Raw genomic sequence first — 15,000 nt, 5'->3', positions numbered from 1 at the left:
CTATTTTCTCCTATTCTTACCCTCTTACTTATTCTTACCTTTCACCCTATGCTGACCATTCACCTTATTCTTTCCTTCTTCTTTCGCTTGCTCCTCACCTCTCATCCGATTTATTTGTCTGTTTCTTTCTCCCTTTCTGGTCCACGACTTGGTCATGGTCGAGGAGGGCCCGAAACGTCGTCGTTCCTCCATTTTCTGATGTGTAATTTGGCCACCATGAGCCGAAAAGATTTAGGGACTATTGCAACCGGCAATGCAGGAAAGCGCTGCCTTACACGCAGACCATTTAGCTACCCGGCTACAGGCTCCTTCTCACCCACAACGACAACCTCCTGATCCAAGCACCGTGTTCAATTGTCTACGGTAGTTTAGTAAACAGCACGACGAAGTCTACCACCTCCTTGAATTACTCGTCGCTATTCGTAAGACAATGGGGGCTGCATAACGTGGGGTTGCATAGCAACTGATCGAGGACCTCTGGCTTCAGAAGTGCTGCAACTGGCTTCATTGGTACTGCATCTCTGAGGCATCTCCACTATCTCTCCCTACCTTAACGTAGACGTATATACGTATAACGTATATACCTTCCCATATACGTATACCTTCCCCCTATGCAGTAAGGCAAATATGAAGCTTGAGACCGCAAGAGAAAAAAAATCGTGCTGGTCGCAAACTACGAACCCAGGCCAAAGCGCTTGCGAAGCGCCGGGCGAGTGCTTGACCGCTGCGCCACGGGGCTCTGCGGTCACACCAGAGGCCAGATTGATGAAAGCACTTACGCAAGCACTTACGAACGTTTACATCTTTTCTCAATCTTTGACGGCTTTGGTTACATTTAGTAAACAGTTTACAAGCATGAAAACGTCCCATTTAACTGTTGTTATTGTTATAAACAGCCTCCTGGCGCTACGGAGCTCATTAACTGTTTAATAATTGTAAACAAAGCCGCCAAAGATTGAAAAAAGATGTACAGGTTCGTAAGTGCTTGCGTAAGTGCTTTCGTGAATCTGGCCCCAATATATTACTATTTCCAACTGAGACAACACTATCAGAACAAATTCCAGCAGTTTAAGCCATCATCAGTTGCTCTCCACTATACCTACAGTAAAAGCAATATTGGTGCTGATCTTTTGCTCAACATCTCTTGCTAAAGTGGCATTAGTCAGTCACTGGTGATTCTAAGATCGTGTTGCTGCACTGTACATATCAGGAGTCTTCAGACGTACTTGGCACCTTGGACGACTTGCTAAGACCCATCTTGCAGCTAATTAGCGTCCACCCTCAAGATTGCACTCTAAGGGTAGTACTTAATGGAGTAGAATCTGAAAGCCACTCAACCCCTCTACGCCACAGCCTTCTCCAACAGCCCCATTAAATACCAGCCCCTCTATAAATCCCCTAAACAAAAGCCTTCGATAAAAATAACAGACAAAAGCTTTCTCCAACAACTTCCATCCCAAGACAAAGCCTCTATTAAAATCCCCAAACATGTGCCACCCCCTCCTTACATCCCCACTAAACAATAGGCCTCTACAACAACCCCCAAACATGTGCAACCCCCTCCTTACATCCCCACTAAACAATAGGCCTCTACAACAACCCCGAACATGTGCCACCCCCTCCTTACATCCCCACTAAACAATAGGCCTCTACAACAACCCCCAAACATGTGCCACCCCCTCCTTACATCCCCACTAAACAATAGGCCTCTACAACAACCCCCAAACATGTGCCACCCCCTCCTTACATCCCCACTAAACAATAGGCCTCTACAACAACCCCCAAACATGTGCCACCCCCTCCTTACATCCCCACTAAACAATAGGCCTCTACAACAACCCCCAAACATGTGCCACCCCCTCCTTACATCCCCACTAAACAATAGGCCTCTACAACAACCCCCAAACATGTGCCACCCCCTCCTTACATCCCCACTAAACAACAGGCCTCTACAACAACCCCCAAACATGTGCCACCCCCTCCTTACATCCCCACTAAACAATAGGCCTCTACAACAACCCCCAAACATGTGCCACCCCCTCCTTACATCCCCACTAAACAATAGGCCTCTACAACAACCTCCAAACATGTGCCACCCCCTCCTTACATCCCCACTAAACAATAGGCCTCTACAACAACCCCCAAACATGTGCCACCCCCTCCTTACATCCCCACTAAACAATAGGCCTCTACAACAACCCCCAAACATGTGCCACCCCCTCCTTACATCCCCACTAAACAATAGGCCTCTACAACAACCCCCAAACATGTGCCACCCCCTCCTTACATCCCCACTAAACAATAGGCCTCTACAACAACCCCCAAACATGTGCAACCCCCTCCTTACATCCCCACTAAACAATAGGCCTCTACAACAACCCCCAAACATGTGCCACCCCCTCCTTACATCCCCACTAAACAATAGGCCTCTACAACAACCCCCAAACATGTGCCACCCCCTCCTTACATCCCCACTAAACAATAGGCCTCTACAACAACCCCCAAACATGTGCCACCCCCTCCTTACATCCCCACTAAACAATAGGCCTCTACAACAACCCCCAAACATGTGCCACCCCCTCCTTACATCCCCACTAAACAATAGGCCTCTACAACAACCCCCAAACATGTGCCACCCCCTCCTTACATCCCCACTAAACAATAGGCCTCTACAACAACCCCCAAACATGTGCCACCCCCTCCTTACATCCCCACTAAACAACAGGCCTCTACAACAACCCCCAAACATGTGCCACCCCCTCCTTACATCCCCACTAAACAATAGGCCTCTACAACAACCCCCAAACATGTGCCACCCCCTCCTTACATCCCCACTAAACAACAGGCCTCTACAACAACCCCCAAACATGTGCCACCCCCTCCTTACATCCCCACTAAACAATAGGCCTCTACAACAACCCCCAAACATGTGCCACCCCCTCCTTACATCCCCACTAAACAATAGGCCTCTACAACAACCCCCAAACATGTGCCACCCCCTCCTTACATCCCCACTAAACAATAGGCCTCTACAACAACCCCCAAACATGTGCCACCCCCTCCTTACATCCCCACTAAACAATAGGCCTCTACAACAACCCCCAAACATGTGCCACCCCCTCCTTACATCCCCACTAAACAATAGGCCTCAACAACAACCCCCAAACATGTGCCACCCCCTCCTTACATCCCCACTAAACAATAGGCCTCTACAACAACCCCCAAACATGTGCCACCCCCTCCTTACATCCCCACTAAACAATAGGCCTCTACAACAACCCCCAAACATGTGCCACCCCCTCCTTACATCCCCACTAAACAATAGGCCTCTACAACAACCCCCAAACATGTGCCACCCCCTCCTTACATCCCCACTAAACAATAGGCCTCTACAACAACCCCCAAACATGTGCCACCCCCTCCTTACATCCCCACTAAACAATAGGCCTCTACAACAACCCCCAAACATGTGCCACCCCCTCCTTACATCCCCACTAAACAATAGGCCTCTACAACAACCCCCAAACATGTGCCACCCCCTCCTTACATCCCCACTAAACAATAGGCCTCTACAACAACCCCCAAACATCAGCCCTCTCAAATAACCCCCCAAAACAAAAGCCCTTTCCAACACTCCCCCAGATAAAATCCCTCTCCAGCAACAAACCCCAAACAAAATCCCACTTTTATAACCTGCTCAAACCGAAGTCCATCAACCCGAGCAAACACCAAACTTTCCCTCCAACCCCCACCAAACAAAAGCACTCTCCAGCTCCCCCCAAAAACAAACAAAAGTCTTCCCCAACTTCACCAAACACCAGCCCTCTCTCCCCCCCCCCTCTCCCTCAGCAACAACGACACCCTTCCCCCACCCCCTCCCCCTCTCCACGACACCATACAAAAGCCCTACGCAACAGCTTTCAGAAATCAGCCTCTGGTCAATTTCCTGTCTGTGAATATTGGAAACGCTTCCTGCAGCTTTGGCCACGTGGCCGGGACGCGGCCGAGGGGAACCTGGAGTGCTATTTCCTCAGTGTTTTAAATTTGTGTTTGTATTACGCAAGTTAAACGCCGCAGTAACCTCCTTGCGTTCGCCAGAGTCTTTATTGTGTATCTCAAGGTAGACTCTGTACTCATTTAATTGTGCTTGCGGGGGTTGAGCTCTGGCTCTTTGGTCCCGCCTCTCAACCGTCCAGGGACCCCCCCCCCCCCACACACACACACACTGTGTACTCACCTAGTTGTACTCACCTAGTTGTGCTTGCGGGGGTTGAGCTCTGGCTCTTTGGTCCCGCCTCTCAATCGTCAATCAACAGGTGTACAGGTTCCTGAGCCTATTGGGCTCTATCATATCTACACTTGAAACTGTGTATGGAGTCAGCCTCCACCACATCACTTCCTGTGTGTGTGTGTGTGTGTGTGTGTGTGTGTGTGTGTGTGTGTGTGTGTGTGTGTGTGTGTGTGTGTGTGTGTGTGTGTGTGTGTGTGTGTGTGTGTGCATGTGTGTGTGTGTGTGTGTGTGTGTGTGTGTATGTGTATCTAGATAAAATGAGCACTTTGTCAGAGTAACTGTAAGATAATTGAGCAAGTGGACTGTACTGTAAGCTAAACAGCTGAACCCAAACCAGTCAAAAGCTACATTAAGCAAGAGGGTCGCAAGCTACTGCGATAAGCAACCAGCAACTGAAAGTCAGGTCCCAAAAAGCTGTCAATTAAGCTTCCCCTCACAAATACATATAGGCAAGTAAACTCATATAATAACACCAATCCCGAAATACTCCAACAGTTACATGGAACCCAAAGACCTTCAGGAGGTGATTAGTCAAAAGAAAATTACAGTCGCAAGCAGGAGGCTGAGTGACGCCAACCGGTTTCAGAAATACAGTATCAATACAAAGAGGGGCTCCTGTATTTTTCTAGCTGTTAATTGAAATGCTTCGTGGGGGTCTCATTGATGTCTATCCGTTTTCAGAGAATTATGAAGTGAAATTCACGTTAAATTGGGGTTACCTAGACTAGTGTTTCATTAAGGTTTGGAAGCCAATTTTTAAGAGATGGTTAAAAGGGAATACACGTGGAGGGATAAATCCTTCCTGGCGTCGCCGTAATCCTTTATCCCTTAATCTCTTTCTTTCCTTCGGGTGTTGGGATTTTTCTCTTTCAGCTCTAACTGCTGCCCTTTTCAGCCCTGACCTCCTTACCCTTTTAAGGTCAGGCCCCTTTCCTCATCACAGCTTTCACCCCTTTGTTTTTGAGTTTATCCCCTAACCCTTCTGGAGATAATCCCCTTTCCCCTCATAGCTCCCAGCACTCTCCCTCACAGTTCCATGCACTCTGACTCACAGCTCCCAGCACTCTCCCTCACAGTTCCGTGCACTCTCCCTCACAGTTCCCTGCACTCTCCCTCATAGTTCCCAGCACTCTCCCTCACAGTTCCATGCACTCTCCCTCATAGTTCCCAGCACTCTCCCTCATAGTTCCCAGCACTCTCCCTCACAGCTCTCAGCACTCTCCCTCACAGTTCCGTGCACTCTCCCTCATAGCTCCCAGCACTCTCCCTCACAGTTCTCAGCACTTTCCCTCACAGCTCCCTGCACTCTCCCTTACAGAGTTACACACACATACACACACACACACACACACACACACACACACACACACACACACACACACACACACACACACACACACACACACACACACACACACACACACACACACTTTGATTAATATGATCAGCCTGTCCTCATCACTGTCTTGAGCCCCTCCCTCCCTCCCCCACCCTCACCTCTCCTATTCCCCCCCCCCATCGTTAAGACTCTCCTCTCCTCCTCCTCCTCCTCCCAGCGAGACACATTGAATAATACATCTGCAACTTGAGCAAATGTTGAAAAAACCCTTACATAAAAATAGAAATAAATCAGCCTATAGAGAGTGCAATATAAAATATAGAGCAGTGCACAACACACTATCCTCGGGCACAGCCGGTGTTCCAATATCCTCCAAAAGACGAGAGGAAGTAATCGACAGAACTGAAATTCCATCGGCCGGTATTGTTGCTCATTTTCTTTCCTATTTTCCGGACCAATCACGTTCAGAGTTGGCAAGCCTGTGTGTGTGTGTGTGTCGGGGGGTACGCGACGGTAGTGGTACTCCTGGCTTGTTGGAAAGACTTTAAAGTAGTTGGTGGTGAGGTCTTCAAGCGGCACTAACTGACTAACTTCTAACTTGTTACTAACTTACAAGTTGCTCAGCCTGTCTTCATTATTCCCCCCCCCCCCCCCCTCTCTCCTCTTCTACCGTCGCTCTGACAGTTAATTAATAATTTCTCTCTGTTGAGTTCCAGGATAGAGCAGGAGGACTCTTTGGAAAGTTTCGGCAGAGAGCTGTAAGTTTCTGAGGGATCTTTCCAGGATTGAGCAGCAGGTCTGTTTTGGAAATTTGCAAGATAGAGTCGGAGATGTCCCTTAAAATTGTAGAATAGAGTCGGAGATGTCCCTTAAAATTGCAGGATAGAGTCGGAGATGTCCCTTAAAATTACAGGATAGAGTCGGAGATGTCAATGGAAAATTGAAGAGCAGAGCCAGGGGGGCGGGGGTGATCCTGGGAAAGTTACAGAGCATGAAGGATGTGAAGGTGGGGCAGGGGAGGAAGGGGGTTATCTTGAGATGATTTCGAGGCTTAGCGTCCCCGCGGCCCGGTCCTCGACCAGGCCTCCTTTTTGTTACACACCCCAAGAAAGCAACCCGTAGCAGCCGTCTAACTCCCCGGTACCTATTTACTGCTAGGTAATAGGGGCATCAGGGTGAAAGAAACTCAACTCATTTTGTTTCCGCCTCCACCGGGGATCGAACCCGGAACCTCAGGACTACGAATCCGAAGCGCTGTCCACTCAGCCGTTAAGCCCCTGGGGGGAATCCCCGGCTCAGAGAGAAAAAGTAACCTTGCAACACATCAATATTTTTATCCTCGCTCCTACACACCCGTCAGCACACCTGTCAACACACCTGTCAAACGCGTGTTGAACACCAACACTACACTCCCCCACCAATAAATGTTTTACCATATGTAACCTCAGTCGTTGCCCTCTCCGGTCAATATGTACAAGAATGTACATGCCTACATATCGGCACTTTCAGACCTGTCTAATCATTTTGGGGGAGTGAGGCCGATAGCTCTTGATGTCCCGCCTGCTGGCATTCTTGTACCTGTTGAACAATTGAACCATTGAACACTTCTCACTTTAGAAATTCTGTGTCGAATCTGGCCTTAAATTCGTGGATGGAGGTGGCATCCACAACTTCTTCTTCCAGTGTCTTCAACTTGTTGAATACTTGTACAGGGTACAAGTATTTCCTTACATATATTTTCCCAGACTCATCTGCTTTTCCAGCTTCCACTTATGTCCTCTTGTCGTACTTCCCCTCACTTTAAAAAAGAATGTCCATATCCACCTTGTCTATTTCCCCTCAGTATTTTGTATGTTACGATCATGTCATCACACTCTCTTCTCTCCTTCAATGGTCATGAGGTCTATAATGACCTTTAACCTGTCCTCGTAGTATATGAGCATATATATGTGTACCCAAACATCAATGGCACACGAATTTGGTGATTATTAGGGGTATATGTTGACCGTCGTGATGGACATTGATGGCAGATATCTATTTATGTGGAGGGATATTACGTTCTTTCTTTCCTTCTTTCTTCTTTCTTTCGCCCTTCAGAGCATAGCATTTTTAACGTCATATGTGCTCGTTTTCTGTGTTTTTTTCCCCTTAGGGGGAGCTGTGATATTCAGCGCCTCTACGGTAATGTGCGAGAATAGTTCACGAGCAATACAACTCTTGGCTAATCCATCATTTGTGCAATAAACTGGGAAATGTGTTCTCTTAATGGGAGACATAAATATTACCGGAAATATATGTATATGTATATATTTTACCAACCGAATGAGATCAATCTTATCTGTTCTTTCCTCCCTTTCCTTATCTAGTTCCTTCACTTTCCGTTTCTTTGATCTTTGATGTCAAAGGATTTGGAAAGGATGGGGAAGGTAGAGGGATGGGGAGGTGAAATTCTGGAAGAGGATTTGGGTGTAGAGAGAGAGAGGAAGTTTGAAAGTTCGCTGGCCTGTCCACCATGAGGTTGGTATATGTGTGAGTCGTTTGTTTGGGTATGTGGTATGTTGGGTTGTCAGGTATGTTGGGTATGTTGGCTGGGTGGCTAGTGTTTGTGTCCTAGCTGGTGTCTAGAAGCCCTACAGCCGCTGCAGTTGGCTGTAGTTGGTTGCAGTTGGCTGTAGTTGGTTGCAGTTGGCTGTAGTTGGCTGTAGTTGGCTGTAGTTGGCTGTAGTTGGCTGTAGTTGGCTGTAGTTAGCTGTAGGAGATTAATCTTAGCAACATCAGAGCGGTTACTTTTCTAGTAGCACAAAAAGTTTTTTTGTTATTGGGTGTTTGTATTTTTATTTTATTTATTGAATTTTGTTTTCTTATTGGGATTTTTATTTTTATTAGGTATAATTTGGGTCCGGGATGGGCCACTTATCTTTGTCGTCTGGCAGACCACTTAATATTTGAGGTCTTGGGAAGGCCTAATCATGGATGATCTTTCCTTCCTCTATTTCTAACTCGTTCCCTCACCTGTCTTTCCTCCTTCTCGCTTTCCCTCCCTTCAGCAGGCCTTCCCTTCTTTCTACTTTCCTACCCTGACGACTTCATTCCTTTCCTCATTTCCTATGTGCTTAAATTCTTCTCTCTCTCTCAGTTTCTCTCTTCTAACTTGTCCTCTCTACTTCTCCTCCCTGTTCCACTTTTACTCCTCTTTACTTCTATTCCCTTCCCATTTTCCCCTCCTATATTAAATAACAGCATAATCTCAAGGGGGTAGGATCAACTAGGCCACAACATCACCTATGCAGGAGCAGTGAAAAAGGTATATGTCAGTTAGAGTCTCCTGTACAATTCGTATTCCATTATCATGCCTCTAATGACTAAGATGTTACTAGCTTAGAGTTAATTAATTTGCATTATAAAATAAAGTTACTGTTAATTAGTCTCCTGTATATTTTATATATATTCCCCTTAATTAATTCTGAGACATAGATCTTAAATGGATTTGGATGTTATTTGTGATCTTATGAGCATTTTTATGAGTAAATTATATTCCCCTTGTAACTCATGAAGGAATTCCATTCACTCAGTAAGTATTAAAAGATTAAATTCCCAAAGCACTCGGTATTAGTTGACTGGTCTCCTACCGAGTTAATTAGCCAAGTTATCAAAGTTCTAGGAGGAGTGGTGGCATTATTTTTTGTATGAGTTATCTTCCATCTGGTCTACACAAACTGTAAAGATATCTTTAACACCTTGGTCATTTCTCCCCTACCTCCACCTTGATAACTGTATGAGCATTTTCTGCGGCGAGGGCAGACTCTTCCAGATGTTGGGGGGTTATAACAGTGCAATTATTACAGCCAGTTATAACAACCATTACCAGTTATAACAACCATTACAGTGAGTGTTACCGTAGTTGTACAATAACATCAGTACTAGATTGTCATAAACGTTACAATGGTGGTAACAGGGTTTGAGGCGTTACAGTGGTGACCTTCCAGCATTGTTACAATGGTAACCTCACCAATTGTTACATATTTCCAGTAAAATATGCCCCTTATGTTTGCTCAAAATTTGATAAGAGTCACAAGTAAACTCAACAGTTTGACTTCAACGTACAGTAAATGATTCGCGGTAGATCAGGAAGACTATTCAAATAGCGGGTTTACAGAGTAGCCTGACTAGAGCTACTGTACCTTCACGACGCCGGCCAGTAATCTCAAGAATTCGTCTCGGTTCTCCAATCTTCCTTTTTTCAACGTCGTTGCTCCCTCTCGCAGGTACAGCGTGGACATTGTTGAGGACTCAGGTGCAAAAGGCGTTATCAGTACCGTTCGGGCGGAGCTCCGGATAACGAACGTGGCGCCCCAGGACTCCGCCGTCATCGCCTGCACCGCCACCAACACTTACGGAAGCCACACCCACCACATGGAACTCAAGGTTCAAGGTATGGCGCCGCTGAACGGCCCGATGAACTAAATTAGATAAGTTTACCCTTATGATCGTGTGTAAAAACAAAATATTTTTTACGTTTTCTTTGAATTCAACTTTAATTTACGATAAAATGTTTAATATCGCATTTGGTCTGTGTGTTGGTCACCTCTGAAGACACTGGAGCCAGCACTAAATTTTAACCTCTCACCCCACTACCCAGACGTGCCTGAGTCACCCCGTGACCTCCGGGTGACCCGAGAGGGCAGTAGGTCAGCCACGGTGACCTGGGCGGCCCCGCCCTCCCCCAACACGCCCATCACCCACTATATCCTCCACCTCAAGTCCCAGACAGGTCAGTAATATTAGTGTGTGTGTGTGTGTGTGTGTGTGTGTGTGTGTGTGTGTGTGTGTGTGTGTGTGTGTGTGTGTGTGTGTGTGTGTGTGTGCGTGTGTGTGTGTGTGTGTGTGTGTGTGTGTGTGTGTGTGTGTGTGTGTGTGTGTGTGTGTGAGTGGTTAGTGTGTGTGTGTGTGTGTGTGTGAGTGTGTGTGTGTGTGAGTGGTTAGTGTGTGTGTGTGTGTGTGTGTGTGTGTGTGTGTGTGTGTGTGTGTGTGTGTGTGTGTGTGTGTGTGTGTGTGTGTGTGTGTGTTGTGACGGAGTTCCCCCCCCTTATAATTCTCCCACGCCTGCAGTAAGAGTCATGTCTACTTTTCCCAAGCGTTCTCTACGTTGCAGGCTACAATTTGATATATGGGAGAGAGTGAAGGGTTCTCGGAGAGCCGAGAAATTTGTGAAATAGTAATATTTTGGCCTGTGGTTTAGGCCCTTTAGGGAGCCAAGATGGCGCTTACCTCTCTGATCTCCCGCCAAAACCGTGTGACGTCAGTGGCACCGGATTGGTCACCGACAGCAATGTGGCACCGGGAGCCAATGAAAACCTCCCGTAGCAAAAGTGACGTCACGAAGGAAGGGGGTCCGGCCAGCGCGCCGGGCTGGCGCCAGCAGTCAGATACGACACGTCATAGAGGTCGGACGTGTGACGGATGGTCTTGTCAGTAGGACAGTTGAACCTCGCTCCCGTGGATTTACGCGTCATCGGAAGTTCGCCAGTACTCTGAGAAGTCTTCCCTAGTTCATGTGTTGAACCAGAAGAGGGAATAGACGGTTATTTGAGCAACAAGTGCTCCAGTCAGGTACTGTGCCAGTAGCAGTGAAGCCGTGCAGTGACGTATGTTGACGTCTGTGGCAATTCACCAGTTCGTGACAGCGTAGTGGCTGACAGAGCCACTGGGTAGCTGAGGAAGAGAGGACTAATTGGGGAAACCGAACGACTGTAGCTGAGACGTAGGCGACAGCCGTTGCTGGGAGAAGACGACGGCCAGGAGACCGACTCCAACCTTCAAGAAGTCAAGAAGGAGGACGGACCTGCAGTGAGGAGGCACGGAGACGACGCGCTAAACGGTGGGACGACGAGAGGCTCTGGTAGGACACGACGACGTGTAGTGTGGGGGCGTTCCCGACACGAGGACCAGGAGCTACATCTCGACTCTCATCGGAGGATAGGGTGAAGTAGGTGGTTCTAGTTCCCTCCCCATTCCCCTTTAGTTAGCTATATTAATTGGCTATATTATCTAGCCCGAAGATTTTATATGTCGTGAGCAAGTCTCACTTATGTCATGGTAAAGCACCAGGGTGCTAGACAGTACTATCAAGAGTACTTGTAATATTCATGTTGATTATTGGTGTGTACAGGCACCAGGAACCAGTGATAAATTTACTGTGTTGTGTATATCTTTCTATAGATTTTTGATATGAACATATAGTGGTAAATTATATATAATATTATGCCAGTATTTGGAGGTTAGACTATGTGCCCAGAAACTATTTATTTTCCATGTATTGATGATTGATTTATATACCATATATATGTCTATGTTCATTCAGTGAATAATCATTTGTGAGTACAGTGAATTATTGCGTTATCGCCAACGAGAGAAAGTACTGAAAACTCCCGTGTTAATATTTCATAATATATTGTTGGATAAATAACAGTGTAAGACCATTACAGTGAATCATTGTAGAATTGATTGTAGAAAAGACTGTTTGAGCCTGAGTACAGTGTAACTAAGTAATTCGGTTTATTTGTGCAAATATCGAGTGGGCGAGTTTCTAGTAATATTGGAGAATTTAAAGAAACAGCGCGCGTGAATCTAGAAAACAAGCAAATTTCGCGCGGAGAGACCATTGCGATCAGCTGTTCTTGACACTTGATGAGGAGGGGGAGAGTGTTGCCCTCTAGTGATCGCATAATATCCGTGGGAATTACCGGCCGAGTCAGGATCAGTTGATTTATGATTATTGTGTGGCCTTGTGACATCTTTCATACATTTTAAGTAAAATACTAAACTCTCTTTGTGTTTTTATCATTCCCTCCATTGATCTTGTGGCTATACTATACCTGTAAGCATAGAGTGATAACAATAAGTACCTGCCGGATTCCTGATCCTTGAGTGTGACCTTGCCAAGGCTACCACTGAATACACCAGTCCACTGAGGGTGTTACTGGCCACCTTAAACACCAGTTGGCGACCTTGTGTTTAACCGTAGAGCCCTATTGTTGGGGAGGGCACACGACAGTCGACGTGAACGAGTCGTGTTCTCACTCTTTCTTAATAAGAGGCCGTTAAGATTGACTGGGAGACTCTCCTGGCGTGCAGTGGCGCCGTGAGGATCGAGGGAAGACCCGCAGGGCTACGGTGAGTTACCTTGAGCATAACTATTGCTTACCCCAGAGTAAGGGTAGAGAATAATAGAGAGGTGAAACCCCCAACATTGGCGACCTCGCCAGGATATAGATCGGAGCAAAGGTTGCAGTGGTACTTGGCAGTGGTGTTAGAGATCAGGTGAAGGTTATCACTCGTAGCACAAGATGGAGGATGATAAAGTAGCGAGGTTTATTGACTCTAGAGACGAACAGGTGCTGGAAGAGTGCACCAAGGCACAGTTACAGGCTATAGCGGATCATTTTGGAATAAAGCTGAAATCTGCCCGAGTTGGTGAAAGAAGACTAGAGATAATGGCTCAGCTAAAGGCTCGAGACGAAGCTTTGGGGGAGGAACGGCCCCAAACACCTGCCAGTGAGGGTGAACACCTGAGTATTGGTGGAAGCAGCAGGGGATCCAGCGGGATCCAACCTTCAAGAAGTCAAGAAGGAGGACGGACCTGCAGTGAGGAGGCACGGAGACGACGCGCTAAACGGTGGGACGACGAGAGGCTCTGGTAGGACACGACGACGTGTAGTGTGGGGGCGTTCCCGACACGAGGACCAGGAGCTACATCTCGACTCTCATCGGAGGATAGGGTGAAGTAGGTGGTTCTAGTTCCCTCCCCATTCCCCTTTAGTTAGCTATATTAATTGGCTATATTATCTAGCCCGAAGATTTTATATGTCGTGAGCAAGTCTCACTTATGTCATGGTAAAGCACCAGGGTGCTAGACAGTACTATCAAGAGTACTTGTAATATTCATGTTGATTATTGGTGTGTACAGGCACCAGGAACCAGTGATAAATTTACTGTGTTGTGTATATCTTTCTATAGATTTTTGATATGAACATATAGTGGTAAATTATATATAATATTATGCCAGTATTTGGAGGTTAGACTATGTGCCCAGAAACTATTTATTTTCCATGTATTGATGATTGATTTATATACCATATATATGTCTATGTTCATTCAGTGAATAATCATTTGTGAGTACAGTGAATTATTGCGTTATCGCCAACGAGAGAAAGTACTGAAAACTCCCGTGTTAATATTTCATAATATATTGTTGGATAAATAACAGTGTAAGACCATTACAGTGAATCATTGTAGAATTGATTGTAGAAAAGACTGTTTGAGCCTGAGTAGTAATATTGGAGAATTTAAAGAAACAGCGCGCGTGAATCTAGAAAACAAGCAAATTTCGCGCGGAGAGACCATTGCGATCAGCTGTTCTTGACACTTGATGAGGAGGGGGAGAGTGTTGCCCTCTAGTGATCGCATAATATCCGTGGGAATTACCGGCCGAGTCAGGATCAGTTGATTTATGATTATTGTGTGGCCTTGTGACATCTTTCATACATTTTAAGTAAAATACAAAACTCTCTTTGTGTTTTTATCATTCCCTCCATTGATCTTGTGGCTATACTATACCTGTAAGCATAGAGTGATAACAATAAGTACCTGCCGGATTCCTGATCCTTGAGTGTGACCTTGCCAAGGCTACCACTGAATACACCAGTCCACTGAGGGTGTTACTGGCCACCTTAAACACCAGTTGGCGACCTTGTGTTTAACCGTAGAGCCCTATTGTTGGGGAGGGCACACGACAGTCGACGTGAACGAGTCGTGTTCTCACTCTTTCTTAATAAGAGGCCGTTAAGATTGACTGGGAGACTCTCCTGGCGTGCAGTGGCGCCGTGAGGATCGAGGGAAGACCCGCAGGGCTACGGTGAGTTACCTTGAGCATAACTATTGCTTACCCCAGAGTAAGGGTAGAGAATAATAGAGAGGTGAAACCCCCAACAGTGTGTGTGTGTGTGAGTGGTTAGTGTGTGTGTGTCTGTGTGTGTGTGTGTGTGTGTGTGTGCGTGTGTGTGTGTTATCCCTTCTGTTATTTCCGAGCGACATCCGGTCACCGGCATGTGAATGAGCTTTATACATTTCCGCCGGATGTGTTCCCGGTGAGAGCGCGTTCTAGATGGGAGAACTTTTTGCCCAGAATATATATAAGTTCGGACCTAGCCTTTGTTAGTGGAGTGTTTACCTGCGAAAGTATATGTTCTTCTGCGATACCAACTTGCGTACCTCTGGATATAGACACGGGAAATATATGTTAGTTAGCCCCGCAAGGTTCTGGATTCACCTCCCTTATCCCAAATTTGACACATATTGCGTTCTCTGAGAG

General features: G+C 46.5%; 1 protein-coding gene across 1 annotated transcript in view; it reads left to right on the top strand.

Moving 5' to 3' along the window:
• Positions 1-15,000, top strand: part of LOC123764210 (cell adhesion molecule Dscam2) — a 343,666-nt gene that overhangs the window by 302,471 nt on the left and 26,195 nt on the right. The window contains exons 15-16 of the mRNA XM_069316113.1: positions 9,896-10,062; positions 10,270-10,401. Of these exons, the coding sequence (XP_069172214.1) occupies positions 9,896-10,062; positions 10,270-10,401 (299 nt within the window). The remainder of the gene's footprint in view (positions 1-9,895; positions 10,063-10,269; positions 10,402-15,000) is intronic.

Source organism: Procambarus clarkii, chromosome 82, assembly GCF_040958095.1.
Source record: "Procambarus clarkii isolate CNS0578487 chromosome 82, FALCON_Pclarkii_2.0, whole genome shotgun sequence".
NCBI classification, from domain to species: Eukaryota; Metazoa; Arthropoda; class Malacostraca; order Decapoda; family Cambaridae; genus Procambarus; species Procambarus clarkii.
The sequence above is the reverse complement of the archived record's forward strand: the minus strand, read 5'-3'. Positions and strand labels throughout refer to the sequence as shown.